The sequence below is a fragment of the Oratosquilla oratoria genome, unplaced genomic scaffold (genome assembly GCF_046742065.1).
Source record: "Oratosquilla oratoria isolate Oo_2021 unplaced genomic scaffold, ASM4674206v1 SCAFFOLD54, whole genome shotgun sequence".
NCBI lineage: Eukaryota > Metazoa > Arthropoda > Malacostraca > Stomatopoda > Squillidae > Oratosquilla > Oratosquilla oratoria.
The window spans coordinates 285,496-308,780 of record NW_027467718.1 but is presented as its reverse complement, the minus strand read 5'-3'; the positions used below and the strand labels follow the sequence as shown (position 1 = coordinate 308,780).

General features: G+C 37.8%; 1 protein-coding gene across 6 annotated transcripts in view; it reads right to left on the bottom strand.

The window, feature by feature from the left end:
• LOC143023655 (tetratricopeptide repeat protein 23-like) overlaps positions 1 to 23,285 on the bottom strand; it is a 625,055-nt gene that overhangs the window by 320,924 nt on the left and 280,846 nt on the right. For all 6 annotated transcript variants that reach the window (XR_012966191.1, XM_076182256.1, XM_076182259.1 and 3 more), the window contains exon 5: positions 13,836 to 13,961. Coding sequence is in view for 5 of the 6 variants with exons in the window: in XM_076182256.1 (XP_076038371.1) it covers positions 13,836 to 13,961 (126 nt within the window). In the remaining variant the exon portion in view is untranslated. The remainder of the gene's footprint in view (positions 1 to 13,835; positions 13,962 to 23,285) is intronic.

Below are 23,285 nucleotides of genomic sequence, written 5' to 3'. Positions count from 1 at the left end.
TAGCTATCAAATCTCCTCTCTCTCTTCTTTGCTCTAGTGTCTGTAGTTCAAGTTTTTCTAGTCTCTCTTCATATGATAGTTTTGAGTGTTGGTGCCAGTTTTGTAATTGCTCTTTGTATTCTTTCAAGTTTTTTTATACATTTTTTTTGTACTTGGTGACCATATCGTTGCTGCATATTCCAATCTTGGTCTTATCAGGGTGATTAGTTGTGTGAATGCTTGTGAGTGTGTGTTGTTGAAGTGTGTTCGTGAATGTCTATTGTTCTATTTGTTTTACTTGAATTTTTTTTTTTATTATTTTTTTTTTTTTAACTAAAAGATAAATATGCGCTGAATGGCCTACCGGCTCCGGCGCTTGGCCTTCGAGCCAAAAACTCCATAAATCAATCATCTACAAGGGTGCTGAGTTGGAGGGTACCTCATCAACCAAATCAAAAAGTAGTTATTCTCTAAAGATGACAGGATGGAGTTTATTGTGGAGACAATCCTTCACGTGCTGTTGTGGAATTTTTCTTCCAGGGGGGCATAGGGCCATGTAAGGCCAAGAATTATAATTTTTGTTTATTTGCATTATTCTAGAAGAATCCACAAGCTAAGCATTGTGGGTAAACTCTCACTCCACTCCACAGTGACATCATTAGAACATATTTGTATGTAAGCACAGACTAGGAACCTAAGATTTAGGAGGAAAATTACCAACCTCCAGTTCAGGATTCCATTAGGGCAATAATTTAGGGGATTTATGATACATAAATATTACATCAAGAAACAAAGTAACAAAGCCTTGACTTGTAGATTCAAGTGTTAGTCAGGGTTTTACCCACAGATACAAATGTTTAGGGGCATCAATGGGTATTGTGTTTGAAAAGTAGTCAGTGCTAACCCAGAATCCTCCTCCCTAACATGTTAGGGTTTTTAGTGCAAAATATTTGAATATTAAGATTAATGAACATATCTGGATATATGTACATACATATACCAAAGGCTTTTTTCCCCCTTATAAGGGAGGTAGCCAAAAAACAAAGGCATAAAAACCACTCCCACGCATTTCATCCCTATCACACTCCACTCCCCTCCACCCTCTTATCTTGGCACCTCCTGGATGACAGGTCATCCATGCATCTCACCCACTAGCCTGGGTCAGAAACAGTCACAAGACACAGCACATCCAGAGCAAGGCCACTTCATTAAATCTGCAACACCCCCTCTCCATTCCCTCATGCATTTTCATATAATATGAATTAAGTAAAAAGAGTGCTAACCCAAAACCCTCCCCCCCCTCCAAGGCCCAGTACTTTGATGTAGTGGAGGGGGCTTCTGTGTAGCAAGAACGGGCTGAGCTGTGCCTGCCAAGTGCAACCATACTGGAGAGGTCAGCCCTAAGCTACCAGATGAAAACTGAGCCATTTTTTTTTTTTTTGGGGGGGGGGGGGGTAGTGAATTACCTTTGTGAATTACCTTATCCCTACCCTTCATATTTGCTACCCTACTCTCCTTTTTCACCATCTTTCTCTAATACTTGTTAAGGAAGGTTCTGGTATCTTGGTGCCTCCCAAGCTACATGTCTGAACCCAGTCAAGTGGGGATGTATACCGTGAGGTCACTACTCCCTGTGAGGGCCAAAAGCCCACCGACTGGGGAATGCATGTTTGTGAGGTAGGTACTAGGCTGCTGACTTCCTTTCTCCCTATCCAGTACACATGCAGAGTGACTACGCCGGACCCATCCTAAATGGGACAAAACAAAAGAGGACAAACCCCGGGTTGACAAAGTCTCTAACTCACCTCCGAGGCCCTGCATGTGTAAATAGTCGTTTCTGGAACTTCCTGACTCTGCAGAGACTTTTCTTTTATTGCTTGAGGCATCAGGCAACTGCAGTATCTTCTTCTATGCATTTATCTTTCTTTCCTAATATATGGTGTGGCCTCATAAATATACACGATCATGGCGGCTGTTCAAACTGAATATTCTAAACCTCCACCACTACCTGATCCTCCTCTTAAACCCCCCGATCCCTCTCCTAATATTGCCAATCCTAATGTTGACGCTATTGACTCAGCAAAAGTAAAACACCCAGTTGATGACTCCAGCTTGAAAAAGGACTTTGGTAAAAATACAAAGACTTCATTGACAGATAATTCTGTAGCCCAGAAACTTACAATTAGAATGGATTCTGAATTGATGAAAACATCTTTAGATACTCAGAAACCAATAAATAGCTCAAATACTGCCCCTAATAGTCATAGAATCTTATATCTAAAATATGTCTCTCTTGATAAGTTATACAGACTTATATGAAAAGTTCCGTAAATTTGGACAAATTAAAGAGATCAGGGTTAAACTAACTGACAACTTTAAAGCTTGGCTAGTCTGGATCTCCTTTCTTTCTAACCAGGATGCAGCTGCTGCCTGCTTGGATTATAATAATTGCAATGAAAATGAATCTTCGGCCCAACTTGATGCTAGTGCCACCTAACCTGGATATCTTTTATCCAGAAAACCCAGTAGAGGAAAGGAAGGAAAGTGTGCAGAGACCTCCCAATCCAGCTAAGTGGCTTATTATCACTCTTGCAAAGGAACGTGCTAACTTGTTCGAGTTTAGAAGATTCTTGAAGAGTCACCTTGGCTCCGGTAATTTGACTAACTCGCAGGTATCACGATTTGGAAGAAATTCCTTCTTAATTCATGTAAAATCTTATGAACAAGCTGCCATGGTGCTTAACTTGAAACAGAAATCCGACATTAAGGAAGTTAAAAACCCACTATACCTTTAGTTATGCCAAAGGGGTCATTTTTAATAGAGATCTGTATGACTTTGAGGAAGAAGAGATTTTAGAAATGTGCCCAACTAATGTTTGGAAGGTTGCTAAAATCACTCATTCTTCTATGATTATCCTAATTTTTTCTGGTGAAGATCTACCTCATTATGTAGAGATACAAAAAGAAATTGTTTATGTGAAGCAGTGCTTTAACTGCTATGGTTTTGGCCATCCTTCCCGCAGATGTCCAAGCCTGAACATGGGGATTGTTCCCGCCCAACAGTTTGTATAAATTGTAAAGAAGAGCATGATGCCAGAGATAAGAAATGTGTAATTTATAAGAAGGAACAGGAAATACTACTAAAAGCTCATGCAGAACATATAAGCGTAGGACATGCTAAAAGACTATTAAGTAATTCCAAAAGATACAGTGATGTTGTTAAAACAAATAGTAAAGTGGATCAGCCAAATGTAGAACCCAATAGAAATAAAAATGCCAATATGAATTCTTCTGTTAACACTGAACCCAAGCCTCAGTGTAAAATTGTTACTATGAAATCTAACCGACCGTCTTCTTCTCAACTAGGAATTTCTAATACTTCTGAACCCTCCTCTGCGGAGGTTTCCTCTCCCCTTGTTGAAGGGGTGTCCCCTGCCCCATCTGGAGGGGCACCTAAGGTTTCTATTGTAGAAACTTCACAGGCTTCTTCTAATGAAGCCTCCTCTCAGGCAATCTCTCTTCCAGACCTGGGGGACTCCCCAGTAGAGGGATTGCTGACTAGTCTGCCTCACTCGGTAGAGGTGCACAGAAGCAATGAGGATCAACCAAATGCTGAACCCAAGCCTCAACGTGAAAGAGTCACTACTAGACCTAATCGTTCTGCTCCACAACTTGGAAATTGTAGTACTCCTCAACCCCCCTCTGCGGAGGTTCTCCCATCCCCAGTTGAGGGAATGTCTCCTGCCCCATCTAGAGGGGCACCTAAAGTTCCCATTGCTGAAACCCCACAGGGTTCCTCTAATAAAGCCTCCTCTCAATCAGTCAACCTTCCAAACTTGGGGGGCTCCCCAATAAAGGGATCACGGACTGATGTGCCTCACTCATTTGAGGCGCACAGAAGCAAAGCTATGGAGTCTGAAGCTGTGCGCAGTAAAAAGACTCCACAGTCCACCCTCATCTCCATCTTCTTCCCCAAATCGTGATAAGCAATCTAAGAAAGGAACTAATAACCCAGACTCTACATCGTCGGTTGGACCATTGTCAGAGAGGAGGATGCCACCCGCGAAAGCAAAGAAATTAGAAAAGAACCCATCTTGTAGACCCTCTCTCTCCCAGACTTCTCTTCCCAGACCAGTAGACCCAAAAAAGAAAAAGAAAACAGTATAATGTTCATAATTCAATGGAATATTGAAGGTTTTAATTCTCATCGAGAGCAGGTTCGGATTCTCTTTAAAGAACATGATGTGTCTGCTATTTGTCTGCAAGAAACTATGCTTGGCAATTTATCCCCTAATGTTGGACTTAATTATAAATTTTACAGATCTCCTCCTATGATTGGGGGCCGTGCCCATGGAGGTACTGGTATCATTGTTAAGAAATCTGTAAACCACAGAAATGTCCACCTACATTCGGTGTTGCAGGCTTGTGCAGTACAAATCTTTACCACTAAATGGATCACTTTATGTTCTTTGTATTTGGAACCTGAACTGGAAGATCGACTCCTAGACATATATAACCACCCTTGTCAGTTTGAGTTAAAGACCTACAATCTTTTGTTGACCAGCTCCCTGAGCCTTTTATTTTAATGGGTGACTTTAATGCCAAGCATCCTCTATGGGGTGAATCAAGGTGTGACCCCTGGGGCAATATAATTGAAGAATCTATTGATAATAACGATGTCATTTTGATGAATGACTGTTCCAAAACTAGGTTTGATGTCTTTCACAACTCAAGTTCTGCTATAGACCTAACTATTTGTTCATCATCCTTAATATTAGACTACAGTTGGTCAATAGATGAAGATCTACATGGTAGCGACCACTGGCCTATCCATATCAAATATTTAAAGAACACTCCCTCCTGTAAGAGGCCGGTAGTTGTACGAATGGAAATCAGGTTAGGAAATACATGGGTATTAAAATGCTGAGGCAACAAGTCAAGATTCGACGCCTACTGTTGTTATAAACAAAGATTGGAAGGCGTCGTTCTGTCTATGTAAACACACCGACGGAGGTGACTGCTTTATAATCGCTGATGTAATCTAAACTGTGTTAGCTGCAGACCACCTCCGTGAAGACATACCACTTGCGCAATGACGTCATGTTTTTGCTTCTATGCTTTTGCTTATGCAGCAATAATTCTGGAAGGACTGTAAATGGGTATGTAGAGTAATACTATTGGCTTTAAAAGGAAAAGACACGCCCTTAAGGTGTGTCACTTGTGTTGAAACGTAAAAGACTATTGGACGAATAAAAAGTGATGTCTGAACGAAGGTGCTCTGAAGTATTGGAGAGAACCGGTGGGCACTCTCTGCGTGTAGTCCGTTAGTTTAACAAGCAAGAAATTCACCACCCTTTTATTAACCCAAAGGTCGAGAGAACTAGGCATGGGGCCTAATGAAATTGGAAACTAGTGAGACTAAAGGAAATACAAGGCATAGGGCCTACTGCATAAGAAGAACTTGAACATTTAGTGAAACTCACGTAACGAAGGCAAGGGGCCTCGAGACGAGTGGAATTACAAGTCAATTATAAGTGTAATGGTCGAGGACCGACAGTGGTGGTGACAGTGGTGACAAGGGTGGTGAAACTCCTCTTGCTTACCTAAATGGAAGACAGGAGAGGCTAATTGGGAATTATTTAGAAGATCCACAGAGATTAATTATAAGACTAGTGATTTTTGTAGTAACTCTGATGCATATGATTATCTGGTAGACATGATACTTTCTGGTGCTTTCTCTTCCATTCCTAGGACAGCTGGTAAACCTCAACGCCAAGTAGTCCCCTGGTGGAACGATGAATGTGCTTTAAGCAGAAAGATTACAAGAACTTGCTATAAGAGATATTGGAGATATCCTTGTTTAGTCAATAAGATAACGTACAGAAGAGCTCGAGCAAAGCAGAAGAAAATCTTCAAGAAAGCAAGGAGGGAATCCTTCATCAAATATATTAGCGAATTGAAATATGACTCTTCCCATACCTTAGTATGGAATAGGATTCGAAAATTACAAGGAAAGTTTACTCCATCTCCTTTACCCATTCTGAAGATAAATGACTCTTATATCAGAGGGTTTTGGAAGACATTGTGCTGATATTTCAAGTCCACTACATTATTCAGATGATTTCAGAAGAATTAGAGACAAGACCACGATTATTCCTCCTACCAATACGAACTCGGAGGCATATAATCTTCTCTTCACCTTGGATGAAATGGATCATGCTTTATCTCTATCGAAAATTACAAGGAAAGTTTACTCCATCTCCCTTACCCATTCTGAAGATAAATGACTGTTTTCTATCAGATACAAGAGAAGTAGCAGAGGCTTTTGGAAGACATTATGCTGATATTTCAAGCCCACTACATTATTCAGATGATTTCAGAAGAATTAGAGACAAGACCACGATTATTCCTCCTACCAATACGAACTCAGAGGCATATAATCTTCTCTTCACCTTGGATGAAATGGATCATGCCTTATCTCTATCCTCCCCAACCTCTCCTGGAGAGGATGACATTCTTTATTCCATGGTTGCTCACTTATCCATATCCTCGAAGAAATTCCTTTTAAATGTGCTGAACAAATTTTGGTCTTCTGAATCTTCTCCTAAATCTTGGAAGACTTCAATTATCATAGGAATCTTAAAGGCAGGAAAAGACTCTCATGACCCACAAAGTTACAGACCTATTGCTCTCACTAGCTGCATTTGTAAGATCTATGAAAGAATGGTTAATATGCGTTTAGTTTGGTTTTTGGAATCTAAAAATCTCCTATCTAACAGTTTGGATTTAGAAGAAATAAGTGCACTCTGGACCCCTTACTTTTTATCACTCGTGAGATTCAGAATGCCTTTGCAATTCAGAACTCGAGCATCACTGTGTTTTTTGACTTGAAAAATGCCTACGATACTACCTGGCGGGGAGGCATTCTGAAGCAAGTTGCAGAGTGGGGTATCGGGGGTAATATGTTCAATTGTTTAAAGGCTTTACCAAACATTGTGCCTTAGCAAAATGGATTATGGATGTCAAATTTATGGATTGGCATGTAAAACTTCATTAAAGAAGCTTGATATAGTCCACAATATGGCTTTGCGGATCTGTTCGGGAGCCTATAGAACATCTCCAGTGGATAGCTTGTATGTGGACGCAGGAGTTCCTCCCCTCTATATTCGCAGGGAGGAATTAAGCCTTAGATATATATCTCGTGTCTTGACATCAAAACAGAATCTAAACTTCAAATATGTAAAGCAGCTGGTAGACAGAGCTCCAAGGAAAAGTACTCTGCCGAAACCTTTAGAAGTAAGATGTGAAGTTGGGACAGAGAAGGTAGGACTTGTTCCTAATACAATTGCTGAGATCATTCCTCCCAAATTCCCTCCTTGGAACCAATGCCCCTCTTAAAAACAAGAAAAATAGAACTGCTGTAGAGCTAAAAAGCGAATTTTTAGAACATTTATCAGTACATGCTGATTCAATTTTTATTTATACAGATGGATCAAAATCCCAAGATGGTGTTGGTTGTGCTGTTGTATCTGATAGCACAGTTTTAAAGAGAAAGTTGACTCATTTTAGCTCTGTTTTTACTGCTGAACTGCTGGCAGTCAGCAACGCCCTCAAATTTGTTTTTAATTCTGTTCCATGTAATAAGAATGTCGTTATTTTCACAGACTCCATGAGCATTGTATCCTCTCTAAATACATTATTACCTCGTCACTTTTTAATCCAAGAAATACAGGACTGGTTGATTCTCATTAACAACAGAAAGAAAATAAAAGTAAAATTTTGCTGGGTGCCGTCCCATGTGGGTATCACTGGAAATGAACAGGCCGATGCTGCAGCCAAAGCCGCCACTAGGCTCAATCATATAACAGACCAAAAAATCCCACATACAGACTTCAAACAAGTAATTCATCGTTATACAATGGAAAAGTGGCAAGAACAATGGACAAGGCTGGACGGTAGTTACAAGTTAAAAGAGATTCACCCCTTGGTGAACCCTTGGAAGTGTCCTTCTTTGGACAGAAGGTCAAGTATTGTTCTAACAAGATTGAGAATTGGCCATTCCTACATTACCCATAAATTATTTATGGCAAGTGGAGCAGAAAGGCTGGCCCCCAACGTCCCACTTGCCAAGTAGTTTTTACAATAAAACACATTTTAATTCAGTGCCCTGCATTCTCTAATAAGTGCAGAGCAAATTTTTTAACAAATTTATCTTTTAAACAAATTTTAGGAGAGGAAGCTCATGTGAAGAATGTTGTAAAGTTTTTGAAAGACATCGGTTTATTTTATGAAATTTAAGATTGTGTATATGAGTGCTTGTGAGTGTATGTTGTTGTGATGTGTTTTTGTGAATGTTTATTGTTTTTACTATTTTACTTGAATTTTTATCTATATGAGATAAATATGCGCTGAATGGCCTACCGGCTCCGGCGCTTGGCCTTCAAGCCAAAAATTTCATAAATCAATAAACCAAAACCCTCCCTAACAGAGAAAATGGGGTGAGGGAGTGTAAACCATTACATAAACAACACAAACATGGGGTTGTAAAGCATGTGATTGAAAGAATCTCTTATGGTAAATTATGTGAAATTTGTAGATTGGGATTTTTGGCCAAGAGTGCTCTCTCCCAAAGATAAAGTAAAAGATTTTAGTAATGAGGTTAGGTTAGGCATAGGTGAGGTAAACGTTGCATAGATGGCCAGAGGGTTAGATCTTAATACCCATGTCTCCAAACTACACCATTAGGCATTGAATTATATAACCTCCTAGCACACTACCTCTCTAGTACCTCATTGTCTCATAGATAATCACCCAGAACAGGTTTTAGTTAATTTCTAAAAATTTAAATCAACTGTGTCTATTGCAATGGTGAGTATAATACTTATATATTTTTATTCTATTCATATTACAATTTAATAATCAACTGATTGAAAAGTTGAGATTTTCTTTAATTACCCAACCTGGTGTATGTAAACACACTTAATATAAAAATATCCTTAAAGGGGGAGAATGGAATAAAATAATATTTGTTCAATGATTACCATATGGTCAAGTTATATTTATGTTTTGGGAGTTTTGGGTGTGGCAGCAATTACTACTAAAAAATAGACTTAATATTGGATATCCTAAATTACCATATAGATATATTTGATTAATTGTCCTCATCATGTGTGGTGCTCATGATTTTATGAAGGTGTACTATACATCTTGCTAGTCCATTCATTAAATAAATCAATTATCCAAGCTGGTGTATGAAAACACACTTAACTTCAAAATGACCTTAACCCCTACAGCATCAGCAGTATACATCATATACTGCAATTGTTTCATGGATTGAGCGCCTACAGGATACATTGTATGCCGCAATTTAAAAAAAGTCGCCAAAAATAGGCATTATGTCCAGGGTCAAATCTGGGGTAATGACCAAGTAGCCCTATCCATTGGCTATAAAAGGCACCCAATTTTTTTTATTTATTGACAAAACTGCCAACCCTAGCTTGGGGTATAAAATAAGCCTTTAGGACATAATTCAAGTGATTTTGGTGTACGAAACGAAGTATGATGAGGTGAAGTTGTACTTCAACAGTTAGGCAGGTGCTATTTAGACATATAGAACTGCCACTCTTGCACTGCCAATTTTAGTAATAAGTACGTGAAACAAAATGTGGCTGGGCAACAATGGTGTGGTGGATGCTTACTGAAACATTTACCCAAACAATAAGAAACACCACAGTCACCTATCCTCCATGAAATTTAAAAAAAAAAAAAAAAAAAAAAAAAAAAAAAAAAAAAAAAAAAAAAAAAAAAAAAAAAAAAAAAAAAAAAAAAAAAAAAATACTGACAAATCAATTTGCCACATAACAGTGATATTTACAATATATATATATATATATATACATATATATATATACATATATATATATATACATATATATATATATATATATGCATTTGCCACATAACAGTGATATTTACAAATATATATATATATATATATATATATATATATATGCATATATATATATATATGCATATATAAATGCATTTTCCATAAGTGTCAGACTATTATGGGCAACTGTACATTGACTTGAAACATTTTAAATGTCAAATTCCTTCACTCTGAAGTTCTAACAAAGCTTCCCCCCGAAAATACAAAGGACGTTATCGTTTAACCTACTTGAGGAGCGAAAGAAAGTCTACGGATGTTCTACCAAACTTTTGCACACATATCTTGAAAAAATCGACCCAGTTTCTTCACTTCTAGGCTAAGGTGAGTCAAAATAAACAAGATTTGTTGGTTTTACATAAATTTGAGTTGATTTAAGAAGAAAAAGAAAAAAATATTGATTTTGGCCAAGAGTGCTCTCTCCCAAAGATAAAGTAAAAGATTTTAGTAATGAGGTTAGGTTAGGCATAGGTGAGGTAAACATTGCACAGATAGCCAGAGCTCTGTTAGATCTTAATACCCATGTCTCCTAACTACACCATTAGGCATTGAATTATATAACCTCCTAACACGCTACCTCTCTAGTACCTCATTGTCTCATAGATGATCATCCAGGACAGGTTTTAGTTAATTTCTAAAAGTTTAAATCAACTGTGTCAATTGCAATGGTGAGTATAATACTTATATATTTTTATTCTATTTATATTACAATTTAATAATCAACTGATTGAAAAGTTGAGATTTTCTTTACTTACCCAACCTGGTATATGTACATACATACATACATACATACACCAAGGCTTTTTCCCTCTTACATGGGAGATAGCCAAAAAGGAAATGGTATAAAATCATTCCCAACCATTCCATCCCTGAATACACTCCACTGCCCTCCACCCTCCCTCTTATCTTAGCACCTCCTGGATGATGGGTCTGTGGTGATTGGTTTGACGACACCACCAACACCATCACCACTAGTTGCTACTAGAGGTTGATACTAATACAGTGATACTAGTCGATACTAGTTTTCATCATCACATAGTGATGCACATGACGCATCGCACGCTGGGTCCTTCTCGAGCCATATGCTGTTCTGCTGAAGTTGCATGAGATGTTTACGAAAAAGGCATGTGTGCCCATTGGTCATTTGTGGTATACAGAGAGAATCTTAACCAATCATAAAAAGTTGTAGGAGGAGCCTATAGCATCCAGAGGTTCCCTTATAGCCAGCAACAGTGTAAATTTCAGTCTTCAGTCTTCTCTCTTAAGAAATCAACCTAGTGTCAAGTTTAGTCTTATCTGGAAATTCAGTTTATTCATATTAACGTTAAATAGTCTATTCGTGACTCGAGTAAGGCATCATGAACCTTGAAGCATCCTCGCAAACCAGAGAAAGGTCTGTACAATTTATGTCACAGTCCAGCCTCCCACACCCGCACAACGTACACATCACAGTGATTCACTATATAATTTGAATATATATTAACATCACATAATAATAAAAGTCACATACTTAGGAAACATTAGTCTCATTCACCACCAAATGTGAAGAAATAATTTCTTGTACATACGTTTGTTCGTGTTCCTTGTTATTCTGGTTATCTTGGCCACAGCTACCACTTACATATACCTATTTAAACAAGGAGCATGACAGGTCATCCCTGCACCTTGTCCACTGCCCTGGGTCAGAAGCAGTGTCGCAAGATACAGCACATCCACAGCAAGGCCGCTTCATTAAATTGGTGACCCCACCTCTCCGTCCCACCATGCAGAAAAGGAGAAGATGGGGAGAAATCCCCTTGGCTGCGTCAAATTTTGCTCACACGTACTACCTCACCCCCTATCCCCCTGCCCATTCCATATCATGCATCACATCATCCATATACAATCATTCTCCATTCACCCCTGTCTTCAGTCCTCTCCCATCCTTGCACACTTTGTGACTCCCTCCTTGAACCATCCCCATTCCTCCTCCACTCCTAGCTCTACTCTATCCTTCACTCCCTCCCACTCCTCTTTCAGCTTCTTCTTGTGCTTCTCCTTTTCCTTCTCATTTAAAGAGTTCACTCTAAGCACCTCCCTACCTTTTATTCTTTCCTCTTTCTCCATCTATCCTCCACTCTCAACTTACCTTCCACCAAAAAATGATCTGATATTCCCCCACCCTCTCCCCTTAGCACATGTACATCCTTAACTCTTCCTATCATACTCCTATCTACCACTACATCATCCATTAACGCTCTACCACCCTTCCATCCACCACCCTCTCCCATGTGTACTTATGCTTGACTTTCTTCTGAAACACTGTATTTGCTATCGTCAACTGTCTTTCTATACACATCTCCACCATCAACTCTCCACTACGATTCTTTCCTGGAACTCTACATTTCCCAACCACTCCATTAATTAGATCATTTCCTACCCTAGCATTAAGGTCTCCCAGTACTATTACATTGACATTTCTCCATAATCCCTCTATGCACTCATTTAAATCTATCCAAAAAGCCTCACTTTCTTCTACACTCTTCTCATTGCCAGGCCCATATGCACTTACAAAAACCCACATCTCCTTTCCCAGTTTCACCTTCATCCATATCATCCTTGAGGAAACCTCCTTCCACTCCACTACACATTTACCTATCTCTTCATTTACTAGTATAGCCACCCCTTCCCTCCCTCGCCCTCTCTTCACTCCTGATAACCTCCCACTTACACTCTCAAACTTACACTCGCCCTTCCCTTTCAACTTAGTTTCATTCAAAGCCAACACATCCATCTTTCTTCTCACAAACATACTACCTATCTCTTCCCTTTTACTCTCATCTGTACTACATCCATGCACATTAAAAGACCCAAACATTAGGGTGCTGGTTGGAAAACTCCCAGACCCTCTTATGCCTTTACCTTTTTTAGGAATGTCCCCTGTGGGGCTACAGGGAGAAGGATGCCTGGTCCCAATCCCCGTCCCTTTTTTCTCGCCTCTTACCATCCAAGTGGAAATACTTGGTGGCAGTACTCTTTTCCCCCACCACAGGGTAGGTAGGCGAAAAAGGAAATGAATATTCAGAGAAATTGTACAGGATAGTAACACGGGGTTGAGGGACAGCATAACAGAGGGACAGTCATAGTTTAAAAGTGTCATCATTTCTCTATGTACAGAGTTTTCCTCTAACACAGACAAAATGATGTGTGGCTCTGGTCCATAGGGGCACACCATATAGACCGTAAAGTATCAACTGCATGCTACTTTGCCCCAATAACATGCAGCCAATACCTCAGACGGGGTGTGTGTAAACACACTTAATATCAAAATATCCTTGAAGGGGGAGAATGGAATAAAATAGTATTGTTCAATAATTACCATATGGTCAAGTTATATTTATGTTTTGGGAGTTTTGGGTGGTGGCAGCAATTACTACTAAAAATAATTAGACTTAATATTGGATTTCCCAAATCACCATTATATAGATATATTTGATTAATTGTCTTCATCATACGTGGTGCTCTTGATCAAACACAATTTTATGAAGGCGTACTATACATCTAGCTCATCCATTCCTTAAATAAATCAATATTACATGCCACAATTTTGGCATTACACTACCTTCCTGTCTTTTTTTAAACTATTCCCCTACAATCTGATTGAGAGCTTTCCAAAATTTTCATCTATACACCTTCTTCCTTTCAAAACCAACACTGCTCTTCCCCAATTACTCCCTCTGTTCCCCTCCTAATCTTCTCAATTAACACCCTCCTATTCACCTTACCAATAACACTAACAGATTGGAGGAGCACCATGACAAAAATCAGCACATTCCAGAATCATGGAGAAAATTGGGAAAGGTTTTTGTCTTGTAGTGAACTTGAAATGACTGATGAAAAACATGATCTTTATTTAGAATGCAATACTCACCAACTTCCAGTAGACTCTGGAGTGGTGCATGGCCCTGTTGAGGGTTTCTTGAGCTCGTGTGAGTTGCTCTAGGGCCACAAGAGCTTCACCCTGGATGAGGTAGCCCCACAGGAATGTGTGGTGAACCTGAAGAAGGTGCAAAAGTATGCAAGGCTGAGTAACAATCACAACTCAAGTTTTTAATGTTAAAATTACCTGACATATCAGAATCTCACTTTTATTTTTTCCATCTGGCCTTTTTATTCATAAAATTAAATTCAGGAGGGTCACTTGAACTTTTGTCTTTCAATGTACTATTGCCAGCACTTATAACTGGTACACTGGTAGAAGAGTAGCTTGTGATGTAAGTAGATGTGGTAACTGTATGTTTGTTTACACTGTGGTAAAACTGTGTGAATGGGTCAGAGTAAACACCATTATAATGACCAGTTTACCATTTTAAGAATTCCCACTATATTATCTATATCATGAAGTTGATATGATGTGTGTATTTACCTAGTTGTATCTTACAGGAAGGGGAGCCACGCTCATGGTCTCCTGTCTTTGTATCTCAGTGTCTAGTTTGCTCTTAAATTCATGTATAGTTTTTGCACACACTATTGTTTTATCCAGTTTGTTCTAGATATCCACCATTCTGTATGATTTTTTTTTTTTTTTTAGGATATCTGTGTCTTTCATGATTTTGTTAAATGTCAATAGGTCACCTCTTTCTCTTCTTTGTGTATACATATGACACTGGTATGACAAATAAATGTATGTTCAGAGAAATGGTAAATGAACTTCATTATCTTAAAGTGCAGTGTGTTGAATGTATGAGTAGGTTCACACGACCCTGAAAACAAGTACCGTATTTTCCGGCGTATAGTGCGCGACTTTTTTCCGTTGGAAGGGCCTAAAAATTGGGGGTGCGCGTTATCCGGTGGTGCGCATTATCTACGGCCTACAATGAAAATTCTGCGGCTGTGTGTGTACCGGTGATTTTTTTCACAACAACGTGACGATGTTGGCCGTCAGAAAGTCGGGACGGCACACTTCTCCATGACGTTCCGTGAGAACAAGAAGAACAGCCATGGTGACATGAAAGAATACGCCAGCATGGGCTTTATAAATATTTGGTATAGGCAGGTATCTATCGAATCTTATTTTTCATGTTTAAATAGGCCTAAACACCACGAAACATGATTAATATTCGTGATATTTGCCCATGTTCACAGCATCCTAGTTTGAATCTTTATGTTGGCTTTGTTGCTTCACTTCAGGTATGGTACAAATTCCGTTGCGGCCGTTCATAAACTCGTGTCAAACACCTGACTACAACACTCTCTTCCGGGAGTTATATTAACTAAACGTCACCTCGATGAGAGACTGTCCTATTTCACCACTGTCATTGCAGGTTCAAAGCTAAAACGAAACAGTCTGTAGTTTGTTTCAGTATTAAATAAAAAATGGTAAAGACGAAATATTTCCTCAAGATATAAAATGAAAATTTTCTGTAAAAATCCCAAAATTTTTCTGTATACAGTATTTTACTTTCAATAAACTTTTTTTTAGATCATATTTCCTACAAACTATTTAAGCTACAAGGTAATAAAGGACCAACGCACAACATGAGTCATATACCGGTACATGTAGTTCCGACTTTTTTTTACGATCGGGCATGCGCGTTATACTTCGGTGCACGCTATCTGTGTACTGAGATAACGAGGTGCATGGGTGCGCATTATAACCCAATGCGCATTTTAAGCCGGAAAATACGGTACTGTACAGCTTAGGTAACACCATGACAGGTCACTGATAAGAGGAAATAGAGAATTGTCAATATAGGTGTATTTGACAAAAGATACACAAAAAGTATTTGAGAAAATAAGTTCTGAAATTCAAAAGAGGGGACATCTTAACTTCTTAGAATTGACAACTCTGTCAGAATGTCAGGAAGTGGAAAGAGAAAATATTGTAACCAATATTTTATCAGAAACACAAGGACCTGATAGCAGTACAGAAGCCTTAAAGCAAAAAAAGGACACTAGTTTCAGAGACATACTCTATCAGTACCAAGGAAGGTACATCAGATTATGTGGAAGAGTCATCAGAAGTTGTTGAGAATAGTACTGCAGCATCACCTAATATAGAACAAGTGTATAATTGTTTCACCAGGTGAAACAGGTTTATGTGAAAGAAAAATAGTCACCAAACCTTTCTTCTTGTGACTTGAAAACTTGAGCTGCAAAATACTCTGATACTCTAGATATTCAAATCTGGAAGGCTACAACAGAAAATTTTGATAAGCACAGAGTACAAGAATACATTGACCCTGAACTTAAATTAGAAAGCTCAAAACATGTATTTTCAGACAACGTTGTCCATAGGAAAGTTGCAACAGCAATTTCAAAGAAGGAAGTTGCATGTGAAGTTTTCAGACAGAAAATAACAAGGGAAACAGTGGGAGAAGTGTATGTGGAGACAAATATATCAGAGATTAAAAAACAAGGTGAAGTCGAAGAGCAGAGAGAAACATCAAGGTTTTTAAAACAGGAAGGTGTGCCAAAGGTTTAGGAACCTTTTGTAGAGGTAATATATCAGGAAGAATTGCCCAAGGCAGCAAAGCAGAAAGTTTTGGATAGAACACCTGAACAAAAAGGTATACATCAAATGCCAAACCAGGAAGTTATATAATACAATTTCAAGAAGCAGAATCAGATCATCTAGGACAGAAATCATCATTTGGGGATCTTAAGAGGAATCATCAGAATAACAAAGGCATAGATTAAAGGACCTTGCCCTTGGGGAATCTTCATCTGAGTCATTGCAGGAAGTTCAAGAGTGCAAGACCATACAGCAAATTTATTGCCAGAATTTTGACTCAGGAGTTCCAAGTCAGAATGGTGTACCAGAGATCAGAGAAGAGTGTGGTAGTGGAGAGCTTTCAAAGCACAAGTCTGATTTATATATTCAAAATAGATTATGTAAAGAAAATCATAAAAGACAGGAAATGATTGCTTTCACTGTGAGTAACACCACTGTAGGGGTTAGAAAAGGTTTGTCTGCATTCCACCCAGGTTTTAGAATGGGAAGGTAAGTCAGAACAGAAAGGTACATCAGAGATACAGGAGGAATTCAAAGATTTCATAGTTGCAATACTGCAGCACAAAATCAAAATAGAAAAATTGAGTCTTCAGTTGAAAGTCAAGAATTCCAGAGAGGAAAATCTGACATTAGAATTCTAGATCTTGGTGAAACAATTACCACAAAAAAAAAAAAAGTTTCTCCAAAATGTGAAACAAATCCTAAAGAAAAAAGCTCCCCAGTAAAAGCTTCTGCCATTAGTAGCTCTGAGGTTGAAGATTACATAGAGTGTGCTACTCCCTATGTTTACCAACAAAAAAGTACACAAAGACCAATTTCAGCTAGGGGCAGTATATTAACCAAGGTTTCAAAAGAGAAGAATTTAGAACCTGGAATCTCAAGTAAGCCCAGGAATTTGATGGAGGGAGGTGATGCATTCAAAGAATCCATAGACCAATTGCAAAAACTTCATAAAGAGGAATATACACATGGTTCTCTCCCTAAAGATTTTCAAGAGCAGAGAAATATTTTAGAACCCTTTTCTCTTGTACAAATGTACTGCCCACTATTAACACTGTACCTGTTAAATCATGTTACAGTTTACAGGCACCAGTTTTAGCTGTTACCACCTCTTCAGTTGGTAGTGTAGCTTATGGAGATAAAACACATAAAAGTGTGTCCTTGAGTGAAATATATTACCCAAAAAAGTGTATCATGTAAGTTAATACCCAAGACATCAGCTGAAAGTAATTTACTTGACAATTCAGCTGAATACGCAGCACCAGTAACTGATGACAGCATTGAATATGATGTAATAACAAAAACTCCTGAATCTGAAGCTTCAGTTGGCATCTTACCTAACAGCAGTTATACAATTTCAAAAACTTCAAAAAGCCAGTTTATAGTTTCATCAGACAGTAAATCACGCAGGTTTTCACCCAACACTGGTATGCCCAATATTTCATATAGCATTTCAATACCCAAAATATTTAGGGGTAAAAAATTGCCAGTAAAATTATCAGAAGGCTCAACATTGAAGGTTTCATCTGACAATTCACCACCAAAAAATTCATTTGACTTGACAGTATTTAGTGTTTCATCTGAATCTACAGTATCCAGGGGTCTATAAAAAAGTATAGAAGCCAAAGATTCATCTTCACTTACATTAATCAGAAGTGTAGAACCTGAAAGTTCAACTGACAATACTTTATTTGACAGTTTGAGTGGTAATAAATTAGTTTCATCAAACAGCTCAGCCCCACAAATTTCAACGTGCAGTATAATTTCAGAGTTCACATGATACTGCATTACCTAAAAATTCAGAGTACTGAAGCTAAAACCTCAACAGAAAATGCTACACTTAGGGCGTTTGTTGATAAGACAGCAACTACAGCATCCTGTGACACTATACCAGTTTAACTGACATTACAGTGTCCAAAATAGGTTCTTTGGGTCCATCATCATCCAAAGAAGTTGAAGATATTCTGGTACCAAAAATTTCAACTAACAACAAGATGTTGTTCAATAGGACTTCATTGAAAGTGTTAAGTGATAGTTCATCAAATAAAGCTTCAGCTAAAAGGAGTGTATGTAATAAATCAAATAATGGATCTGTATCTAAAAGTTTCCCCTGTGGTGGGGGGAAAGAATACTGCCACCAAGTCTTCCCACTTGAATTGTAATAGCCGACAAAAACAGGATGGGGATTAGGGCTAGGCATCCTTCTCCCTGTAGCCCCACAGGGGACATTCCTAAAAATAAGTAATGGCATAAGAGGGTCTAGTTTTCCTACCAGTACCCTAAGATTTGGGTCTTTTAATGTGCGTGGATGTGATACAAATGAGAGTAAAAGGGAAGAGATAGGCAGTATGTTTGTGAGAAGAAAGATAGATGTGCTGGCAATGAGTAAAACTACGTTGAGAGGGAGGAGTGAGTATGAGTTTGGGAGTGTAGTTGGGAGGTTCTCAGGAGTGATGAGAGGACAAGGGAGAAAAGGGGTGGCTATACTAGTAAGTGAAGAGATAGGTAAATGTGTAGTGGAGTGGAAGGAGGTTTCTTCAAGGTTAATTTAACTAGTATTTACCAAGTTGTATTTTACAGGACGAGAGCTATTCTCGTAGTGACCCATTTTCATATCTCTCCGCATCCAGTTTATTCTTAAAATTGTGTATAGTTTTGGCACTCACTGTTTCTCCGTTTAGTTTGTTCCAGACATCAATCACTCTATGTCGGAAGCTATTCTTTTTCAGGTCTCTTCTGTATCTGTCCTTCTTTTGCTTCTTCTCGTATCCTCTTGTTTCTCTTCTGTCCCATTTTAATAAGTCGTCTCTATCGAAAATTTCCATCCCTTTCATAATTCTGTAAATGGTCAACAAATCACATCTTTCTCTTCTCTGTTCCAGTGTTGATAGATGTAATTTCTCCAATCTTTGCTCGTATGTCAAATTTGATAGTGTAGGTGCCATTTTTTTTTGCTTCTCTTTGGATTCTTTCTAATTTTCTTATGTTCTTTTTTGTGCTAGGTGGCCATAGTGTTGCTGCATACTCTAGTTTAGGTCTTATTAGTAAAACCACTATTTTCTTTACCATTTCTTCATCCATGTAGTCGAAGGCCACTTTCATTGATCTTAATAAGTTAAAAGTATCTCCAAATGATTTATTGACATGTTTATCAGGTGTCAAGTCACTTGAGATGATCACTCCAAGGTCCCTTTCTGAATCAATTTTTTTGACTTCCTTGTTTCTAATTTTATATAGACCCAATACACTAATTTTACTTTTTCCAAATTCCATTATGCTACATTTCTTAATGTTGAAGTTCATCTCACACCTCAGACTCCATTCCCATATTTTGTCTAGGTCTTCTTATAGCGATCTGCAATCTTCTTCTGTTCCTACTCTCTTGAGTAATTTGGCATCATCAGCAAAGAAGTTCATGTTACAATTTACTCCCTCATCCATATTATTTATATATATGGCAAACATTAATGGAACCAATACACAGCCTTGTGGGACACCACTCTTCACATCTTCCCAGTTTGAATTTTTGTCTCTAAATACCACTCTCATTTTTCTCCCAATTAAGAAATCCTTCATCCATTCCAGTAGCTTACCTTGTATTCCTCCTATTATTTCAATATTTCTTATTAATTTTTTGTGGTACTGTACTACGTCAAATGCCTTCTGCAGGTCCAAGAAGGCAGTTGTATCTCCTCTTAACTTTTTTTTTTTTTTTTTTTTTTATCAAAATGGAAACCCCTAAATTTTAGGATTCAACAAAGAGAAGCCTTGAGGAAACAAGAATTGAAACACCATGTGGGGTAGTAAGGAAAAAATCTTGTTTCGCATCAACACCAAGAGAGTATCAGAGGCTGGACGTAAGTAGATTTTCTGGATTTGAAAGAGAAGGCAATGGCTTACTTAGAGGAATAGAGATCGATAAAGAACCTAGGTACAGGAATATAATGAGAAATAGAGATATGAATGACATTGTAGATGAATTATTAGAGCTTAAAAGCGAGTACAAGATGATGTACCAAGAAATATCAATCCTAAGAAAAGCTAACGAAGAAAACAATAGGGAGATAGACGAGTTGAAAAAGGAATTAAAACAGCTTAAGGGTGATAATGAGAGGTTAAAAAGTGAGGATAATAATAGGAACGAGGCTTTGAAACGCGAAATTAAAAGTCAAATGAAAGAAGTAACTGAAAAGGTGGAAGAAAAAATCAAGGAGAATGACCTACAGGAAATAAAAAAAATGGTGGAAAATTGAACAGGAAAGTCAAGAAATATCCCTAAAGAAAATAATGGAACAACAAGTAAAAGATAATACCAAAGAAACTGTGATTCAGATTATTAAAGAGAAAAGTAACCTAGTTAGGGACACAGTGGATAGAAAAAGATGTATAGTAATCTATGGCATTAAAGAAAAGCACAATGTACCAAGATATCAGAGGGAAAAGGAAGAAAAAGAGATTGCCAAAGAAATACTAAAAGAATTACAAACAGATGAGTTAGGCTGGGACCGGGAAATCGAGGAAACCCATAGAATGGGCAGGTACTCCAAAGATAAACAGTATAGACCACTAAAAGTTAAACTTAGATCGCAAACAAGTGCAGAAGAAATATTATCTAGAACAGTAAGATTAGCAAATAGCAAACAGTACAAAAATATATGGATAAAAAAAGAAATGAGTGAGGAAGAAAAAGAGAAAGAAAAAGAACTTAGGAATGAGGCGAACGAAAAGAATGAGAAAAGAACTGAAAAGGAAAAAAATTAGTTTTTTTGGAGAGTGATAGATATGAGGCTGAGAAAAAGATATATAGGGAAAATGGAAACAAAGAAAACAGAAAAAGAAGAGGAGAAAAGAAACTAAAAATAGCTTATACTAATATAGATGGAATAATCTCAGGAATGAACGAATTAAACAATTATCTAGTCTTAGAAGAACCAGACATAATGGGAATAGTGGAAACTAAATTAAAGTACACCCTAACACCCTACACTGTGGGACAAGGTTTATACAACTGTTGGACAAAGAATAGAAAGAACAAACAGGGCGGAGGAGTTCTAATTTTGACCAAGAAAGATTTAAATGTAACAAAAATAACTGAAGGAAAAAATAATGTAGAATCAATTATGATACAAGTCGAAGGCAAACAAATGAAGAAAAGAAAATTTGCAGTGGTATATGTGCCCCCCAAAACACAAGCCTGGACAGAAAGGGATCATTCCGAGTTACTAGAAGATACAAAAGATGAATTAATTGAAATACTGAGAGATGGAGGAAATACAATAATTATGGGTGACTTTAATTTAAAGGAATATGTTGGGAAGAAATGACAGTGAAGGGGGAGAGAAACACTGGGGCAATGTACTCCTTGACTTGACCACTGAATAAACAATGACCCAGTGCATTAGAGAAAATACTAGATACTTAGGAAATGAAGAACCCTCAAAATTGGACTTAATACTTATGACGGAACCCGAGATTGTCGAAAAAATTGATTACAAAACTCCGATAGGAAAGTGACCACGTACTAATAGAAATGGAATTGAAAGAACAAATAGATCAAAGCAAAAATGATAAACATAGAATAGGAAGACCAATGTATAACAACAAACTTTGAGAAACTTAAAACATTCTTTCACAATGCAAACTGGGAAAAATTCCAAAACGAAGATACAGGGATAGAAGAAAACATACTAAAAGAAATTTATAATAAAGGAGTGAACAAATATGTACCACAACAAAAAATAGAAAAAACATACATAAAAAGCTGGTACAACAAAAGATGTAGTGAAGCTAAGGACAAAAGAGACAAAGCTTGGAAAAAATGGAAAAGAGATTAGAAACCAAGCAGATGGTAAACATACATCAAACTAAGAAACGAATATGTAAAAATACGCAGAGATGAAAAGAGAAACTACAAAAAAAGATAATAGACAAATGTAAGGAAGAACCCAAACTATTTTACAAGTATGTAAATGGAAAACTGAAAAACAAACAAGAAATAGAAAAGCTATGCCAAGACAAAAAGGAATATACAGAACTGGAAATGGCTGAAATTATGAACAACCACTTCAGATCAGCATTCACAATAGAAAACTCGCCTGTGTAGAAAAAGAGAGAATTATCACCAGCAATGAAAGAAAAAATTGTAACACAAAAAGAAATCAGTGACCAAATTAAAACCCTTGATGTCAGAAAACCACATGGCCCAGATGGAATTGCAAACTGGATACTGAAAGAATGTATGGAAGAATTAACTGACAAAATATAAAATATAATTAAATTCTCACTTAAAGAAGGAAAAGTGCCATTGGACTGGAAGAAGGCAAACATCGTACCAATTTATAAGGGAGGGGATAAGGAAGATCCATCTAACTACAGACCGGTCTCACTAACAAGCACGGTAGCAAAAATTTGTGAAAGAGTTGTCAAAAACAGATGGGTAAAGTACCTGGAAGAAAAATCTATACTGAATCCAAATCAATTTGGATTCAGACAAGGGAGATCATGTACAACAAATCTGATCTACTTCTACTCAAGGTTGATAGACATAATACAAGAAAGAGATGGGTGGGCAGACTGTGCTTTTCTGGACCTGCAAAAGGCATTCGATAAGGTACCTCATAGGAAACTTATAAACAAGATAGAGTCAAAAGGTGGCATCAGAGGAAAATTATTGGAATGGATGAAAGACTTCCTGATTGGGAGGAAAATGAGAGTTGTAATTAGAGAAAAATTCTCCAACTGGGAAGAAGTAAAAAGCGGTGTCCCGCAAGGATCAGTACTGGCCCCGATCATGTTCGCCGTATACATTAATGACATGAAATGAAGGTGTGGACTGCTATATAAATCTCTTTGCAGATGATGCAACAC